The sequence below is a fragment of the Delphinapterus leucas genome, chromosome 13 (assembly GCF_059928025.1).
Source record: "Delphinapterus leucas isolate spDelLeu-1000000601 "Yukka" chromosome 13, BTC_Dleu_Yukka2, whole genome shotgun sequence".
NCBI classification, from domain to species: Eukaryota; Metazoa; Chordata; class Mammalia; order Artiodactyla; family Monodontidae; genus Delphinapterus; species Delphinapterus leucas.
The window spans coordinates 58419131-58438701 of NC_143141.1; the positions used below are offsets into that span (position 1 = coordinate 58419131).

Consider the following 19571-nt stretch of genomic DNA (forward strand, 5'->3'; position numbering starts at 1 on the left):
CTAGACAAAATAGAACTGAGAGTGTAGTTAAGGAAATACCAGGCATAGGGAGCAACATTTGTAAGAGCCCCACATCGAGAGAGGGCAATCCCTACAAGTACTGTAGCCAAAATGATCAAAGATGAACCAGAAAAAGTAAGCAGGGGCCAGATCATGTATAGGCAGTTGTGTAAATCTTGTGAGAAATTTGAACTGCATCCTAAAAGCAATAGAAAGTCATTGAAAAATGTAGATGCAATCAGATTTGCATTTTAGAAAAACCCGTCTGACAGAATTGCAGAAAATAGATTGGAAGTAGGAAGCCTTGTCAGTAAGGTGAATGAAGATGAGAGCCTAACTAAGGACATAGCCAGAAAAATGGAGAAAAGTATAAGATTTGAGGGAGGATTGAAGAGATAGAATCAGTCAAACTTCACAGTTACAGTGATTACATTTTATTTGGGGCATTTTAGTAGAATAATAGAGGACATAGGGTGGTAATCTCTGATCTATTTGGATTCTAAAATCCAGAAGTCCCTTACAAAAATATTTACTTATTATTTTTTTTTTGCAAAACCTGACCTAAACTGACACAAAGCTACTCTGATCTTTATTTATCCCACTTAGTAGAGTTCCCCAACCAGGGATTGAACCTGGGCTATGGGAGTGAAAGCACCGAGTCCTAACTGCTGAACCACCAGGGGATTCCCTCCGATTTCTTACTGTATTTGATTGCAGGGTGATATCCCCCTTAACTGGGATAGACATCATGTTAACTTTTCAAAATCACAACATTTGAAAACACATGTGGATCATCTTTATGTTTCGAACAGACTTATTTCACAGTCACATGTATAGCCTTACCGTTACTCAGATGTTAAGGGTGAGGAAGGAGAAGGAGTAAATGTAACTCACTACTGATTTGGAGACTTTACTCATCAGCTGGATATATGAGTCTGGAAGTTGGGAAGAGTGGTCCATGTATAGGTAGTGGTTGAAGCCATAAAAGGCATGACACTGTATTTACTTCTGTGCTACTTATTATTATTATATAATTATTATTATTTAAATTTTTTCCCTCTTTCCATTACATTGGTAAGTCCCTGAAGACAAGAATTTTACAATGTACATCTTTATATGCCCAACACGTAGCATTAATGACTGCCACATACTAGATAACCAGTAAATGTTTGTGGATGACTTAATAGTTGAATGAATGATATTTTCTTTTCATGTAACCATAAATTTTACTGCTTGAAGAAAGACCAAAGAAATCATCTAATCTGAGCTTTCTTTAGGTCTTTGGTCTATTTTGAATTTATTTTTTGTACGTGCTATGAGGGGTCAGAGTTTGACTTCATTCTTTTGCTTGTGAATATCCACTTAGCCCAGCATCATTTGTTGAAAAGACTGTTCTTTTCCCATCGAATTTTCTTAGCACGCTTATCAAAAATCTACTGACCATAAATGTAAGGGTTTATTTCTGGACTGTTAGTTCTATCCTGTTGATCTGTATGTCTGTCCTTAGGCCAGTACTACACTCTTGATTGCCATAACATTCTAGTAAGTTTTGAAATCAGGAACTGTGTGAGTTCTTTCTTTATAAATGAAAAAACTAAAGTCACTGAGCCCAAGATAAAATTTTAAAAAATTATAAAAATTAATGGAGTCAGAACCAAACCTCAGGTAACTTGATTCACATCACCTTTCTTTTAAATATCTTTTATTATAAGTCACTACAGATATATACAAAGAGAGAGAGAATACCATAGCAAATACCCATGTATCCACTACTCAGTGTGACTTTTTTCTTAACCAGAAAAGTTACAGATGTATTTGAAGACTCCTATGTACTTCCCTGATCACATTATCTTCCTTACCTCCCCAGTGGTGATCATTGTCCTTAACCTCTTTCCATTCTTCTTTTTTTTTTTTTTTTTTTTGTGGTATGTGGGCCTCTCACTGTTGTGGCCTCTCCCGTTGCGGAGCACAGCCTCTGGACGCGCAGGCTCAGCAGCCATGGCTCACGGGCCCAGCCGCTCTGCGGCATGTGGGATCTTCCCGGACCGGGGCACGAACCCATGTTCCCTGCATCGGCAGGCGGCCTCTCAACCACTGCGCCACCAGGGAAGCCCCATTCTATTTTTATGTAATTTGATAGCATATATATTTGTATCCACTGATCATATATAATATTGTTTTGCATGTTTTACAACTTTAGGTAAATAATGTACATACAATTGTATAACTTGCTTTGCTGTTCAACATTCTGATTTTGAGGTTCCACATTAATATATGTATCTGTCTCATTTTTTACAACTGCTGCGTAATATTCTATGATATGCCACAATTAATCTGTTTTCTTTGGACAAGCATGTAGGTTGTTTCCAATTTCCAGACTTACCCAAGAAAAAAGCTGCAGAGCACAATCTTGTATGTATCTCCTTATCCATGTGTGCTTGTCTTTCTCTAGAGTCTATATCTAGAATTGGAATTCCTAATTGTATTCACATCCTAATGTTTCTTGTTAAATTAATTTCTGAATTGATAGAACTATCTTACACTCAAGATAGAAAGGGATATATAAGAATCCTATCTCTATATCTTGAATAACATTTGATATTATCAGACCTTTTTGCCCTGCTGATGGGTAAATAGTATGTCATTATTGCTTAATTTTCATTGCCCTAATAATGAGGTTGAGCATCTCTTCATGTTTATTGACATCATTGGTTTTGTCTTCCTGAATTGCTTATTGATGATGTTTGACCATTTTTCCTATTGAGTTTGTCTTTTTCTTACTGATTCATAGGAGGTTTTTACATATCCTTTGTCTTTTATTTGTGCATAGATATCTTCTCTATATTTGTGCTCTTTTCACTTTGTTTATGATATCTTTTGTTAAATAAGTCTTTAAATTTTTATGTTTTGTGCCCTCTGTGTTTCATTCAATTCAGCAATTATTTGTTGAACACCTGCTATGCATCATTCTACCCATTGGGTATATAGCATTGAGCAAAGGAAACAAAGATACCTGCCTTCATGGAGCTTATCATTCTACTTCTAGGGATAGAGAAAGAATAAAAAAATATGTGAGTAAAATATAAAGTATGTCAGAGGCAATAAGTACAATGAAAAATAAAATAGGACAAGGAAATATTAGATAGGCCATGTTGGGATAGGGTGAACTGTGATTTTAGTGGAGTGGTCAAGGCAAGCGTAACTGAGATGACATTTGAGCAATAGCTTCAAGTAGGTGTTTGGGCATAGGGCACAGTAAGTTCTAAGAAAGTAAGGTGGGAGCAAGCCTAACATATTCAAGAAACATCAAAGAGGCCAGTGTGGCTCAGAGTAGGTGGTTGAGGGAGGAATGTAGTAGCAGATGAGGTCAGCAAGGTAATGGGGCAAGATCCTTTAGGCTCTTGCAGACCATTATAAGGATTTTTCCTCTTGAGTGAGATGGGAAAACCATTGGATGGGGTTTTGAGTGAAGGAGTGATATAATCTGACTTCAGGCTCACTCTAGTTCCTTTGTTGAAAATAGACTATGGAAGATAGAGGCAGAAACAGAGCATTTTGGCTATTGCAGTAATCCAAAGGAGAAACGATACTGGTACCACCAGCATAGTACAAGGTGAGAAGTGGTCAGATTCTAGATATATCTTGAAAGTAGAATTGACAGGGTTTGCAGATCACTTGATTGTGGCAAGAGAGAAAGACAAAGAAGACTAATACTTTCAAGCATGAGCAGCTTGGAAAGAGTTATTTATGAAAATAGGAAAGATTGCCTACAGAACAGGAGATTTTTGTGGGGAGAGGGTACATGGGGAAGTTGGATGTTCAGTTTTGGACATTTTTTGACATACTTGTTAGACATATAAATTTAGGAGTCCTCTGCACATAAATAGCTTTTATGGTCATGAGACTGGATGAGATCACCAAAGGAATTAGTGTACACTATAGATAAAGAAGTGGTCCAGGGTATTTTGATGGTAAGAGCCAAGGAGTTGAGTAGGAACTAGCTAAAGACACTGAGAAAGGCCAGTGAGATAGGAGACAAACAATGAGAATGAGGTGTCCTGGAAGCCAAGTGAAGAAAAGTGTTTTTAGGAGGAGGAGGTGATCAACTGTTTCATAATGCTGATAGGTCAAGTACTGTGAATACCTAGAATTAACATTTGTACTTTGTGATGTAGTGGCCGTCAGTGACCTTTTTTTTTTTAATGAAGTAATATCTTATTTTTTTAAATTATTATTTTATATTGGAGTATAGTTCATTAACAGTGTTGTGTTTCAGGTGTACAGCAAAGTGATTCAGTTATACATATACATGTATCTATTCTTTTTCAGATTCTTTTCACACTTAGGTTATTACAGAATATTGAGCAGAGCTCCCTGTACTGTCCTTGTTTGTTATCTATTTTAAATATAGTAGTGTGTATATGTCAATCCCAAACTCCCAATTTATCCCTCCCCCCACCCACCTTTCCCCTTGGTTAGCCATAAGTTTTTCTTTTTTTAAAAAATGTTATTTATTTTTTGGATGTGTTGGGTCTTCGTTGCTGCATACGGGCTTTTCTCTAGTTGTGGTGAATGGGGGCTACTGTTTGTCGCAGGGCGTGGACTTCTCGTTGCAGTGCATGGGCTTCTCATTGTGGTGGCTTCTCTTATTGCAGAGCACGGGCTCTAGGCACGCGGGCTTCAGTAGTTGCAGCACGTGAGCTCAGTAGTCGCGGCATGCATGCTTTGTAGTTGTGGCACGTGGGCTCAGTAGTTGTGGCTCATAGGCTGTAGGGCACCTGGGCTTCAGTAGTTGTGGAGCGTGGGCTCTAGAGCTCAGGCTCCATAGTTGTGGCGAACAGGCTTAGTTGCTCCACAGCATGTGGGATCTTCCCAGACCAGGGATTCAACCCATGCCCCCTGCATTGACAGGAAGATTCTTCGTGGCGCCACCAGGGAAGTCCCAAACGATAAGTTTGTTTTCTAAGTCTGTGAGTCTGTTTCAGTTTGGAAATAAGTTCATTTGTATCATTTTTTTAAGATTCCGCATATAAGCGATGTCGTATGATATTTGCCTTTCTCTTTCTGACTTCACTTAGTATGATAATCTCTGGGTCCATCCATGTTGCTACAAATGGCACTATTTCATTCTTTTTAACGGCTGAATAATATTCCAATGTATACATGTACCACATCTTCTTTATCCATTCCTCTGTCGATGGGCATTAAGGTTGCTTCCATTCTTGGCTATTGTAAACAGCACTGCAATGAACATTGGGGTGCATGCATCCTTTCAAACCATGGTTTTCTCCAGATATATGCCCAGGAGTGGGATTGCTTGATCATATGGTAGCTCTATTTTTAGTTTTTTTAAGGAACCTCCATATTGTTCTCCATTGTGGCTGTACCAATTTACATTCCCACCAACAGTGTAGGAGGGTTCCCTTTTCTTCACACTCTCTCCAGCATTTATTGTTTGTAGACTTTTTTTTTTTTTTTTTTTTTTTTTTTTAACGGTACGCAGGCCTCTCACTGTTGTGGCTTCTCCCATTGCGGAGCATAGGCTCCGGACGCGCAGGCTCAGCGGCCGTGGCTCATGGGCCTAGCCGCTCCGCAGCATGTGGGATCTTCCCGGACCGGGACATGAACCCATGTCCCCTGCATCGGCAGGCGGACTCTCAACCACTGCGCCACTAGGGAAGTCCTGTAGACTTTTGATGATGACCATTCTGACTGGTGTGAGATGATATCTCACTGTAGTTTTGGTGTGCATTTCTCTAATAATTAGTGATGCTGAGCATCTTTTCATGTGCCTCTTGGCCACCTGTATGTCTTTGGAGAAATGTCTATTTAGGTCTTCTGCCCATTTTTTGATTGGGTTGTTTGTTTTTTTGATATTCAGCCACATGAGCTGTTTGTAAGTTTGGAGATTAATCCCTTGTTGATCGCATCTTTGCAAATATTTTCTCCCGTTCTGTGGGTTGTCTTTTCGTTTTGTTTATGGTTTCCTTTGCTGTGCAAAAGCTTTTGAGTTTAATTAGGTCCCATTTGTTTATTTTTGTTTTTATTTCCATTACTCTAGGAGATGGATTGAAAAAGATATTGCTGCGATTTATGTCAAAGGGTGTTCTGCCTATGTTTTCCTCTAAGAGTTTTATAGTATCTGCTGTTACATTTAGGTCTTTAATCCATTTTGAGTTTATTATTATGTATGGTGTTAAAGAATGTTCTAATTTCATTCTTTTACATGTAGCTGTCCAGTTTTCCCAGCACTATTTATTGAAGAGACTGTCTTTTCTCCATTGTGTAGTCTTTCCTCCTTTGTCGTAGATTAGTTGACCATTGGCGCATGGGTTTATCTCTGGGCTTTCTATCCTGTTCCATTGATCTATATTTCTGTTTTTGTGCCAGTACCATACTGTCTTGATTACTGTAGCTTTGCAGTATAATTTGAAGTCAGGAAGCCTGATTCCTCCAGCTCTGTTTTTCTTTCTCAAGATTGCTTTGGCTATTCAGGGTCTTTTGTGTCTCCATACAAATTTAAAAATTTTTTGTTCTAGTTCTGTGCAAAATACCGTTGGTAATTTGATAGGGATTGCATTGAATCTGTAGATTGCCTTGGTAGTATAGTCATTTTGACAGTATTGATTCTTACAATCTAAGAACATGGTGTGTCTTTCCATCTGTGTCATCTTCGATTTCTTTCATCAGTGTCCTATAGTTATGCGGTTATAGGTCTTTTGTCTCCTTAGGTAGGTTTATTCCTAGATATTTTATTATTTTTGATGCAAGAGTAAATGGGATTGTTTCTTTAATTTCTCTTTCTGATCTTTTGTTGTTACTGCATAGAAATGCAATAGATTTCTAGATATTAATTTTGTATCCTGCAACTTTACTGAATTCATTGATGAGCTCTAGTAGTTTTCTGGTAGCTTATTCAGAATTTTCTATGGATAGCATCATGTCATCTGCAACAGTGACAGTTTTACTTCTTCTTTTCTGATTTGGATTCCTTGTATTTCTTTTTCTTCTCTGATTGCCATGCCTAGGACTTCCAAAACTATGTTGAATGAAAGTGACAAGAGTGGACATCTTTGTCTTGTTCCTGATCTTAGAGGAAATACTTTCAGCTTTTCACCACTGAGTTTGATATTAGCTATAGTTTTGACATATATGGCCTTTATTATGTTGAAGTATGTTCTCTCTATACCCACTTTCTGGAGACTTATCATCATAAATGGGTGTTGAATTTTGTCAAAAGCTTTTTCTATTGAGATGATCATATGGTTTTTATTCTTTAATTTGTTGATATGGTGTGTCATACTGATTGTTTTGTGGATATTGAAAAATCCTTGCATCCCTGGGATAAACCCCACTTTTTCATGGTGTATGATCCTTTTAATATATCGTTGGATTCAGTTTGCAAATATTTTGTTGAAGATTTTAGCATCTATCTTCATCAGTGATACTGGCCTGTAATTTTCTTTTTTTGTGGTATCTTTGTCTGATTTTGGTATTAGGGTGATGGTGGCCTCATAGAATGAGTTTGAGAGTGTTCCTTCCTCTGCAGTTTTTTGGAAGAGTTTCAGAAGGATAGGTGTTAACTCTTCTCTAAATGTTTGATAGAATTCACCTGTGAAGCCATCTGGTCCTGGACTTTTGTTAGTTGGGAGTTTTTTAATCACAGATTTCAATTTCACTACTTGTGATTGGTCTGTTCATATTTTCCATTCTTCCTGGGTCAGTCTTGGGAGATTGTACCTTTCTAAGAATTTGTCCATTTCTTCTAGGTTGTCCATTTTATTGGCATAGAGTTGCTTGTAGTAGTCTCTTATGATCCCTTGTATTTCTGTGGTGTCCGTTGTAACTTCTCCTTTTTCATTTCTAATTTTATTGATTTGAGCCCTCTACCTTTCTTTCTTGAGGAGTCTGGTTAAAGGTTTATCAATTTTGTTTATCTTTTCATAGAACCAGCTTTTAGTTTCATTGATCTTTTCTGTTGTTTTCTTTGTCTCTATTTCATTTATTTATTCTCTGATCTTTATGATTTCTTTTACTAACTTTGAGTTTTGTTTGTTCTTCTTTCTCTGTTTGCCTTAGGTGTGAGGTTATGTTGTTTATTTGAGATTTTCTTGTTTCCTGAGGTAAGATTTTATTGCTATCAACTTCTCTCTTAAGACTGCTTTTGTTGTGTCCCATAGGTTTTGGATTGGCATGCTTTTGTTTTTATTTGTCTCTAGGTATTTTTTGATTTCCTCTTTGATTTCTTCAGTGATCCATTAGTTGTTTAGTAGCATATTGTTTAGTCTCCACGTATTTGTGTTTTTTACAGTTTTTTGTTTTGTTTTGTTTTACAGTTTTCTTTTCCTAGCATTGTAGTTGGAAAAGATTCTTGGTACAATTTCAGTTTTCTTAAATTACCAAGGCTCACTTTGTGGCCCACCGTGTGATCAGTCCTGGAGAGTGTTCCATGGGTACTGGAGAAGAATGTGTATTCTGCTGCTTTTGGATGGAATGCTCTGTAAATATCAATTAAGTTCATCTGGTCTAATGTGTCATTTAAGACCTGTGTTTCCTTATTGATTTTCTGTCTGGATCATCTGTCCATTGATGAAAGTGGGGTGTTAAAGTCCCCCACTATTGTGTTACTGTTGATTTCCTCTTTTACAGCTGTTAGCAGTTGCCTTATTTATTGAGGTGCTCCTATGTTGGGTGCATGTATATTTATAATTGGTATATCTTTTTCTTGGATTGATCCCTTGATCATTATGTAGTATCCTTCCTTGTCTCTTGTAACATTCTTTATTTTAAAGTCTATTTAGTCTGATATGAGTATTGCTACTCCAGCATTCTTTTATTTCCATTTGCATGGGATAGCTTTTTCCATCCCCTCACTTTCAGTCTGTATGTGTCCCTAGATCTGAAGTGGATCTCTTGTAGACAGCATATATATGGGTCTTATTCTTGTATCCATTTAGCCAGTCTTTGTCTTTTGTTGGATCATTTAATCCATTTACAATTAAAGTAATTATCGACATGTATGTTCTTATTGCCATTTTGTTAATTGTTTTGGATTTGTTTTTGTAGGTCTTTTTTCGACCCTTCCTCTTTTGTTCTCTTGTGATTTGATGACTAACTTTACTGTTGCATTTGGATTCCTTTTTCTTTTTTGTGGTGTATCTGTTGTAGATTTTCGGTTTGCAGTTACCATGAGGTTTTGATATAGCAGTCTATATGTAAACAAGATTGTTTTAAGTTGCTGGTCTTTTAATTTCAAATCCATTTCCAATATCCTGCATTTGTACTCTCCTCACGATTGCTGGTTTTGATATCATATTTGTATGTGGATCATTTCCTACCTTTACTGTATGTTTGCCTTTACCAGTGAGCTTTTCCATTCTTAATTTTCTTGTTTCTAGTTGTAACCTTTTCTTTTCCACCTTGAGAAGTTCCTTTAGCATTTGTTGCAAAGCTGGTCTGGTGGTGCCAAATTCTCTTAGCTTTTGCTTGTCTATAAAGCTTTTGATTTCTCCATTGAATCTGAATGAGAGCCTTGCTGATTAGAGCATTCTTGGTTGTAGGTTCTTCCCTTTCATCACTTTAAATATATCCTCCACTCCCTTCTGGCTTTCAGAGTGTCTGCTAAGAAATCAGCTGATAACCTTATGAGAATTCTCTTGTATGTTATTTGTTGCTCTTCCCTGTTGCTTTTATTATTTTTTCTTTGTCTTTAATTTTTGTCAGTTTGATTACTATGTGTCTCGGCATGTTCCTCCTTCGGTTTATCTTGCCTGGGACTCTCTGTGCTTCTTGGACTTGAGTGACTGTTTCCTTTCCCACGCTAGGGAAGTTTTCAGCTATCATCTCTTCAGATATTTTCTCAGGTCCCTTCTCTCTGTCTTGTTCTTCTGGGATCCCTATAATGTGAATGTTGGTGCCTTTAATGTTGTCTCAGAGGTCTCTTAGACTGTCCTCATTCCTTTTCATTCTTTTTTCTTTATTCTGTTCCATAGCAGTGATTTCTACCATTCTATCCTCCAGCTCACTTATCTGTTCTTCTGCCTCAGTTACTCTGCAATTGATTCCTTCAAGTGTATTTTTCATTTCAGTTATTTTATTGTTCATCTCTGTTTGTTTGTTCTTTAGTTCTTCTCTGTCTTTGTTAAACATTTCTTGTATATTCTGAGTCTGTGCCTTTTCCAAGATCTTGGATCATCTTTACTATCATTAGTCTGAACTCTTTTTCAGGTAGATTGCCTATCTCCACTTCACTTAGATGTTCTTCTGTGGTTTTATCTTGTTCCTTCATTTGGGACATATTCCTCTGCCATCTCATTTTGTCTAACTGTGATTATGGTTTCTGTTCCACAGGCTACAGGATTGTAGTTTTTCTTGTTTCTGCTGTCTGCCTGCTGGTGGATGAGCCTAAGAGGCTTGTCCAGCCTTCCTGGTGGGAAGGACTGGTTCCTGCCCATTGGTGGGTGGGGCTGGGTCTTGTCCCTCTGGTGGGCAGGGCCATGTCAAGGGGTGTATTTAGCAGGAAGCTCTGTGCTCAGAAACACTTTAAGCAGCCTGTCTGCTGATGTGTTCCTGCCCTGTTGGTTGTTTGGCCTGACATATCCCAACACTGGAGCCTACAGGCTGTTGGGTGAGGCCAGGTCTTGGTGAGAAAATTGCAGCCACCAGTAAGGCTCACGCCAATGAGTACTCCCCAGAACTACTGCTACCAGTGTCTTTGTCCCCACAGTGAGCCACAGCCACCCCCTGCCTCCACAGAAGACCCTCCAATACCAGCCAGTAGGTCTGGCCCAGGCTCTTTTGAGGTCATTTATTTTTTCCCTTGGCCCTGGTGCCCATGAGACTTTGTGTGCACCCTCCAAGAGCGCAGTTTCTGTTTCCCCTAGTCCTGTGGAATTCCTGCTATCAAAACCTGCTGGCCTTCAAAGCCAGATTCTCTGGGGGTCCTCCTCCCTTTGCCAGACGCCCAGGCTGGTGAACCTGATGTGGGGCTCAGAACTTTTGCCCCTGTGGGAGAACTTTTGTGGTACGATTATTTTCCAGTTTGTGGGTCATCTACCCAATAGGTATGATATTTGATTTATCAGGATTGCCCCCCTCCTACCATCTCGTTGTGGCTTCTTTGTCTTTGGATGTAGAATATCTTTTTTTTGGTAGGTTCCAGGAATTTTTTGCCAGTGTTGTTCAGCAGTTAGTTGTGATTTGGGTGTTTTCATAAGAAGAGGTGAGCTCACATCTTTCTACTCTGCCATCTTGTCTCTCCCTCCCCCATAATATCTCTGGCCATCAGTGACCTTGACAAGAGCAGTCAGTGGAATGAGAAGGGCAAAAATCTTACTGGGCTCAAGGAGACAAATTAGAAGCAGGGAGCATTGGAAACAATTAGTTTCCTTCATTTAACAGTCACTTTTTGAATAAGAAAATAAGCAGCAAATATAACTAGATATTCTAAATGAATATAATTAAGAGCCTTGAAAAGAGTTTCACAGATGATTAGTATGGTTTTGTGTAAAAAAAGAGAGATCATTTATTAAGTCAAGGAAGTTCCTTTCGCCCTAATTTAAGGTTTTTATCATTTTTTAAGTGCATTATTTTCTGTTTTTTTCTGCATTAATGGAAATGGGCCTAAGATTTATTTCCTTTATTTGTGATTGATGGATTTTTCTAACATTGAACCATCCTTTCATTCTTAAGGTAAATCCTACTTGGTCACATAGGATTTTATTTTACTATTATTGTTTTTATTTTGTGCTTTTTAAAAATACATTGATTTATGAATTTTAGAGTTTTTTCAATCCATATTTTACAGTAAGATTGGTTTTTAATTGTCTAATGTTGTCACTGTCTAGTTTTAGTGTCCGGGTTATATTAGCGTGATAAAATAAGTTGAGTAGTTTTAAATAGTTGGCATTTTTTTTCTTAAATAGTTGACATATGAGATTATCTTTTCCTTGAGGATTAGAGAAAGCTACCTTTGAAAGTATCTGGGTTTTGTGTCTCTTAAGAAGGGAACACTTAGTTATCAATTTCTTTGATATTTATTAGCTTATACAGCTTTTCTTTTTTTTTAGTTGGTTTTGGTAATTTATTTTCTGCAGTATTATCCATTCTATCATGTTTTCAAATATATTAGCATAAAGAATGTTATTTTAAGTTTTAATAATCTTTACTATATCTGTAATTATGCCATTTTTTTCACTCGTAATGGTTTATCATTTTTTTTAATCAGTTTTGCTATACATGTCTTTCTTAGTACTTTTTTTTTTTTTTTTTTTTGCGATACACGGGCCTCTCACTGTTGTGGCCTCTCCTGTTGCGGAGCACAGGCTCCGGACGCACAGGCTCAGCAGCCATGGCTCACAGGCCCAGCTGCTCCGCGGCATGTGGGATCCTCCCGGTCCGGGGCACGAACCCACGTCCCCTGCATCAGCAGGCGGACTCTTCAACCACTGCGCCACCAGGGAAGCCCCTTAGTACATTTTTTAAAAGAACCAACTTTTTTATTTTGTTGGTCTTCTCGTTAGTTACTGTATCAACTTAATTGAAACAAATTAATTTTATTTCCTTTCTTCTAGTTCCTTTAGGTTTACTCTTCTCTTTTTCTGTCTTAAATTGAAATGTTTCATACTAACATTATTTCAGGAAGACACGTAATCTCAGCTTGTCCCATTATTAATGGTGCTAAGCTTGACAATTTCAGTTAAGGTGATAACTGCTAGTTCTCTCCATTGTTAACAGGCCATTATTCCCTTTGCAGTTACTAAGTAGACTTAAGGTAATACTTCGTGCAAATATTTTATTACCTGACATCATTTCATCTAATGAGTTTAATAACCAAGGATGATCTTTACCCTAATCATTTGTTTCACTGGGGGTTGCTGATGATTTTCTATTTCTGTTATTCTTTCTGCATTTATTAGGTGGTAGTATTCTGTTAAGAAGAGTTTCCCCCTTTTTTTGTACCCTCTTTTTATTTTAGTTAGGTGTGTGTTTTGTTTTTTGCTTCTTTTTAAATTGTTGTTTTTATTTTTTTCAGTTTATTATAATCAATTATAGTCATTACTGTTTTTGATGCTCAAACTGTCCCAAATGTGGCTAGTAGGAACCCCTTTAAACTGGCCTTTGTGTTCTTTTGACACATCTCCATGAACCTTTGAACACTTCTTGCTTTCTGACACAAAATGACCTAAGCCTACGTTTTACTCTCTCTGCCCCAGACTTGGAATGAGCCTTTAATTAATAGCACCATCTTGACTAAAAGCTGCCCACTGTTCTTCTATTGTGCTATTTTCTGTTTTTAGAGTTCATTATTATTTGCTGTAATAAAGTTTACAGAGACTTTCCTGGCAGTCCAGTGGTTGACTCCGCGCCTCCACTGTAGGGGGCACAGGTTTGATCCCTGGTTGGGGAACTAAAATCCTGCATGCCACGTAGTGTAGCCAAAAAATAAATTAATAAAATGTGAAGTTTACATATTCCATTCTCTTGTCTTATGAGTTTCTGTTGTAAAATGGTTTTGTGGTGGGCCACCCAGAAGGTGGGAAGGAATGCTTCTTTTTTCCACTAATTGAGTGATACTGTACATGTAACTTTCTTAAAATTTAAAGCTCTCCTCACCTCAGCTCCTTTAGGTAGTATATTCCCTTAAAACCAATAGACTATTCATGTATTAAGACAGTGTTCCCCAATCTTTTTGGCACCAGGGACCAGTTTTGTGGAAGACAATTTTTGCGTGGACGGGGGATGGGGGGGATGGTTCAGGTGCTAATGCGAGCGATGGGGAGCAGCAGATGAAGCTTTGCTCGCTCGCCTGTCGCTCACCTCCGGCTGTATGGCCCACTTCCTAGCAGGCCACAGACAGGTACCAGTTCGCAGCCCAGAGGTTGGGAACCCCTGCATTAAGATACTTGGCTAAAATGGATAGGTTTAGCTGCATACCCTGATGGTAATGCTAGCTGGCATTGAAATGAAAGCTTAAAACACCCAGTGGGTATTCTTGGTGACAGAACTTAAACCAAAACCAATTTGGAGTACTTTATGATTATTATATAAAATCTCAGTTTCCCTGGAAGTAATTCCTTTTGAGGAATTACTTACAAAACTCTCGAATTCTACTTCCATTTTATTAAGGCAGTTAAAAATCCTATTGCTTTCAGGGTTATTTTGGTTCACGTAAGCTCAGTTTATTTGGATTTGTGACACAGAAAAAGGTTAATCAAAAGTGTAAAATAAGCTTAGGAGGATAGATATTGGGCCCAGCCCTGTTGCCTTAGCCTGGCATTGGCCATGGCTCTCAATAAGAATGGGTGTTTAAAAGTGGCAGAGCCGGGCTTCCCGGGTGGCGCAGTGGTTGAGAGTCCGCCTGCCAATGCAGGGGACACGGGTTCGTGCCCTGGTCCGGGAAGATCCCATATGCCGCGGAGCGGCTAGGCCCATGAGCCATGGCCGCTGAGCCTGCGTGTCTGGAGCCTGTGCTCCGCAACGGGAGAGGCCACAACGGTGAGAGGCCCATGTATCACAGAGCCCAGCTCCTCACCTACAATGTGCTAGGAGCTGCAAGGTAGTAGAAAGAGATACTCTCTTCATAGCCATCCTGACTGTACTTCAAAAGTTCTAATAGGAATTAACGGAACAGATAAGCATATATCTGGATATGAAAAGGTAGCTTCTACCACTAAGTTATAGTTTCAAGATAGATTTCTAGCGATCTTCTGATTTGTGCCTTGGTTGATAATAGGAAATTATTGGTATAGATATTTTGCCTCACTAAAGGTTAACACTAGATTTTGTAGAAATACTAAAAAAAAAAAAAAATGAGCCTTTAGAATTTGAATTTCAAATCATTAATCATATTAATTTTATTATTGAAGTAGAGACTTCAATTGAAGTAGAGACTGAATGATTTAGACTACTGTAATAGCCATTGTTGGTAATGTGAATCTAGTCCAAATCATAAAGCATCTCAAAAACTCTAAAAAACTTTGTGAATGATTATTTTTTCATTTAATTTGCTCTGGTGATTTTTCTGTTTTATTCTTGTGTTTAATTTTAGACTGTGTAAACTCCTTGTGATATAAACTGTATTTATAGCTTACATTCTCTACACTGTTGGTAAAGTATCATGGATACCCTTGTGCAATAAATATTTACCAGCTGTTGCAGGTCCTAACCAAAGGCTTAGTGCTGTTTCTGGCACAAGTCACTACAGTTGTCATCTTTGGCAGAAAGCTGACATTTAAAATCTTGGCTAGAATTATTTTCCTTAAGCAAGGGAAACCTGTGGAGTGTTGAATTATTCAACCCTTTATTTATTTATTTTTCTTCTTTTTGCGGTACGCGGGCCTCTCACTGTTGTGGCCTCTCCCGTTGCGGAGCACAGGCTCCGGACGCGCAGGCTCAGCAGCCATGGCTCACGAGCCTAGCACTCCGCGGCATGTGGGATCTTCCCGGACCGGGGCACGAACCCGTGTCCCCTGCATTGGCAGGTGGACTCTCAACCACTGTGCCACCAGGGAAGCCCCTCAACCCTTTTTTTAATTTGACAACTAAGGTTTTGCCTTATCTAAATTTTAATAATTCATATGATATTTATATGCTCACCAGAGATCAACTTACTTAAGCTGTTAGCTTATTAGATACTCCTAATAAGACACTGAGTGCTTTATTTTAGCTTTCACCTATATCTCTACTTGTTAATTTTCCATTATTTTTCCTTTTTGAAGATGAGTATATATATATTTTTTAACCTCAAAGAGAAGCTCTGTTTTATAAAGCATTAATTTGCCTTTTGAGCTAATAAACAGTTATATGCGGAGGATTCCTTATCTCCATGAGAAGAAAAATTATGGCTAATGAAGATATAAAGTACGAAAAACTTTTTATCATAACTCTTGCTGTGAATAAAATAATAGTGAACATTTATTAATAATGGTAATGTCTTCCTCTCCCTTTGACATTTTCCCCTTTTTAGGAGGTATTTCAGTACTTTATAAAACTCAGTAGACTTTTACTTCTCACACCTGGCTATTAAATATGTAAATGTTCATAGGATTTCCTTTACTGCTTTCTCATAATATTTCTGAAGACTTTCCAGCGCTTCTTAGTACTACTGCATCTTAAGGACTTAGCCATTTGAATTAATAGTATAGTCATCAAGTATCCACCTTACTTGTTTACATTTTTAAATGAAAAAGAGGAAATAATTTATTGAGCTTATGAAACATTTAAGATCTGTGAAATGCATATTATTTCATAGGTATAGACCTAACGTTGTAGTACTTGAATGAAAAGGAAATAAGAATTACCTTTAAAAAGCAAAGGTTTTCTCCCTAGTTGAAATATTATGATCATACTGATAAAACTTTTTCCAGGAATTTTTGCCTATTAAACAAGAAAACAAAAAATCCCTCTCAGAAAACATGGATGCATTTGAAAAAGTGAGAACAAAATTAGAAACACAGCCACAAGAAGAATACGAAATCATCAATGCAGAGGTAGGATATCATATCTTTTTTTTTAAATCTGATATTACCAGTCAGGATACAAATAAAATACCTTGTGATTTATAAACATAATCCCACATCAAAATTAGACTGCTTTTGGCCTTTAAAATATGCTGAAAAACTTAACAAAGAGTAAGCTGAGTATGGTCCTTTAAATAAATTATAAAGATCAAAGCCAAGATGAATTTCCAAGCATATAATGTTAATTCTGGTTTTTGGAAAAAACCAATTCTGTTTTTAAATTTTTTAAATACTCCCAAGGAGAAGTTCAAATGAAACTAACTCATAATGTTTTATTACTTGAAAATTATTTGATTGTTCTATCTGTACTTTTTTTAATAAAAGAAAATTCACTTTAAATAGTACAATACCATGAAATCCAAGTATTTGCTTGACTGTTTTGTGGTTACCACAGTCATAAATATTCAGTTGAAACAGATTGAACATGCATGTTGAAAATTTTTCGGTAAGATTGGAAAACAGAACCACAGCTTATGAATGAAAATTACATACGTACTAGAATGGAAATAGCAATAGGTTAAGGATGAGGAATTCCAGATTCAAATTATGCCACTAACTAGCAAGTAGTAATTGTCTTAAGCTACCTGAAATCATATCAGTCAGTTGCATTTAATATGTAGGAATTAGACAAGAGCATGATTCATATATTGGTAATAGTCTTTCAATCTTAAATTGTCTCTGTCTGTCACCCTCACAGAGGGTGAGATGCTTTGTGTAAAATCAGATCAAACCGTGGACAATTGGCAGTGACAGCATATTTTAAAGGAAAGACTCTCAGAAAGTAATTGACTGGGTTTTCAGACTAGTCTAAGTCACAGTTTCCACATCTGCATCATTTTGGATTATCTTAAAGATGCCACTTGATCTCTGTTAATTGTCAAATGTTCCAGAAGTAAAGCTAAAGTGGTTTGTACAGTCATAACTGACGTAGGTTTCGTTAATGCCTTCTCTTTGTTGCCTCTTACATTTATGTATTAAAACTCCTCCAGTGATTGATTGTAAACATATGAAAACCATATCTTAATCACTATATTGTAAAAAGTGATTCATTTTGTATTTTTTATATGTTCATTCATAGACTGTAACACGTTTGCTTATAAAAGATCTCATTTCTTCATCTTGACTAGTCAGATCACTAAACAATTACTTAAATTGTTTTTAAATTGAATAAATTGTAATTAAATAAACCATTTGTTTCTTTTCATTGTCAGATTAAACATGGTGGTTTTGTTTATTATCAAGAGGGCTGCTGTTTGGTTCGTTCCAAAGATGAAGAAGGTACAAAAACAGTTTTTCCTTTTAAGAAATATCTGATTTTTCAGGTTTCACATTTTTCATTGGAAATTTGGTATTGATTTTTCAAAGGTATAGAAAATATCTGTTTTCAATTTCTGATTTTTTTCTCTTTTTTTAAATAAGTAGTTTTTTAATTTCTGGGTTTGCCTAAGATATAATTAACAGCTACATTAAAAAGCTTTGGCAGAGAGAATGGAGGTGGGAACCAGCATTTTTTGAGCATCTACCAAATCCTGGATACTGTGCTAGGCACTATATAGACTATTCAGGGTCACTTAACGTTTTCTTACTTTTCTAGGTTCTATATGGTCTACAAATGTTAGACTATAACTCTCAAGTAAGATCACATAGGTTGATGCATTGAATAATATTGAATAGCGTAGGGTAGTATTAAATACTAATGCCATTTTCTGTACACATCAAACTGCTGTCAGTGTTCAAAGATGCCAAAACGTAGCCTGTTACAGAAGCGGAATGCTAGTTTAAAACATTGAAATACCGTTTAAAATTTTTTGAAGTATATTTTGTGGAATTATCTCCTTTATCCTTTTCTTTATGCAGCAGACAATGATAATTATGAAGTTTTGTTCAATTTGGAGGAACTTAAATTAGAGCAACCCTTCATTGATTGTATCAGAGTTGCTCCTGATGAAAAATATGTAGCTGCCAAGATAAGAACTGAAGATTCTGAAGCATCTACGTGTGTAGTTGTGAAGCTCAGTGATCAACCTGTAATGGAAGCTTCTTTCCCAAATGTGTCCAGTTTTGGTAAGCCACCAACCAAAACAGTCTTCTACATTGAAAAGGCAACAGTAAAGAGGATTGTCCACACTTTGCAAACATTTTTACTTGCTCACGTGAGTGAATGAGAGGATGAATGCCTAATCTGTTTATCCCTGTGGACTCTATACCTTCCTCTCTGCCTCTTATTCAGGAGACCTTCCCTTCTTTAGTTAAATATCCAGATTCATGTTCATATTTTTAAAAGTATTGTAATCGGAGTCCAGGTTGTACAGTATATGTTAATATATCAGTAATTCTTTGCTATTATTTAGAGTACATTTTCACATAAATTGTCTCTTAATATTTTATTCAACTTTAAGCTTGGGTATGATTTTTTCATTTCACATCATCTTGTTAAGCCATTATAGCATATTGCCAGGGTCACTACCAAGGAACTCTGGAACACGATGAACTAACTTATTCAATAAAAGCTATGATATTTTTACCAATAGAACCAACTTTAAATTTTATCATTTATCACTGAGTGATATATATGTTTATACTTTATCCTCCCTTTTTATTTTCTGCCATAAATGTCCCCATTGTTTAATAACTAAATGCTTTTGCAGTGAATAGAAATTATACCGTATCTAATTGATTCTAAGGCATACCTCTTGTACATTTTAACCTCTCTAAAATCAGAATACATACTATACAATAATGTCTTACAGTCACTGTCAGCCAGGTGGCAGTCATGATGTAATTGTGTGAAAACTTTCATTGACAGCCTCTGGTAAGATCTAGAAAACACCATATTTGGTAGTTTGAGATATCCTGTGGCTTGAAAACAGGCAGAAAACATTTAGGCATGAGAGAAAATGGTCCAAAATTTCCTCAGATTTAGAGGTTGTAGATCTAAACATAATTCATCTCCTGAAAGCAAATGTGACTTTACCAAAGTCTTTCTTAAATATTGAATATTCATCTCTTATTTAGAAACTTGAGTATCCTGAGACTAACAACTACTTGAAA

The 19571-nt window shown here is 36.9% G+C and overlaps 1 protein-coding gene across 6 annotated transcripts in view; it reads left to right on the plus strand.

The window, feature by feature from the left end:
* The window catches only part of PREPL (prolyl endopeptidase like), a 78539-nt gene that overhangs the window by 11769 nt on the left and 47199 nt on the right, over positions 1-19571 (plus strand). For all 6 annotated transcript variants that reach the window (XR_016395297.1, XR_016395298.1, XM_089922359.1 and 3 more), the window contains 3 exons: positions 16368-16490; positions 17732-17798; positions 18378-18584. Coding sequence is in view for 4 of the 6 variants with exons in the window: in XM_089922359.1 (XP_089778485.1) it covers positions 16368-16490; positions 17732-17798; positions 18378-18584 (397 nt within the window). In the remaining 2 variants the exon portion in view is untranslated. The remainder of the gene's footprint in view (positions 1-16367; positions 16491-17731; positions 17799-18377; positions 18585-19571) is intronic.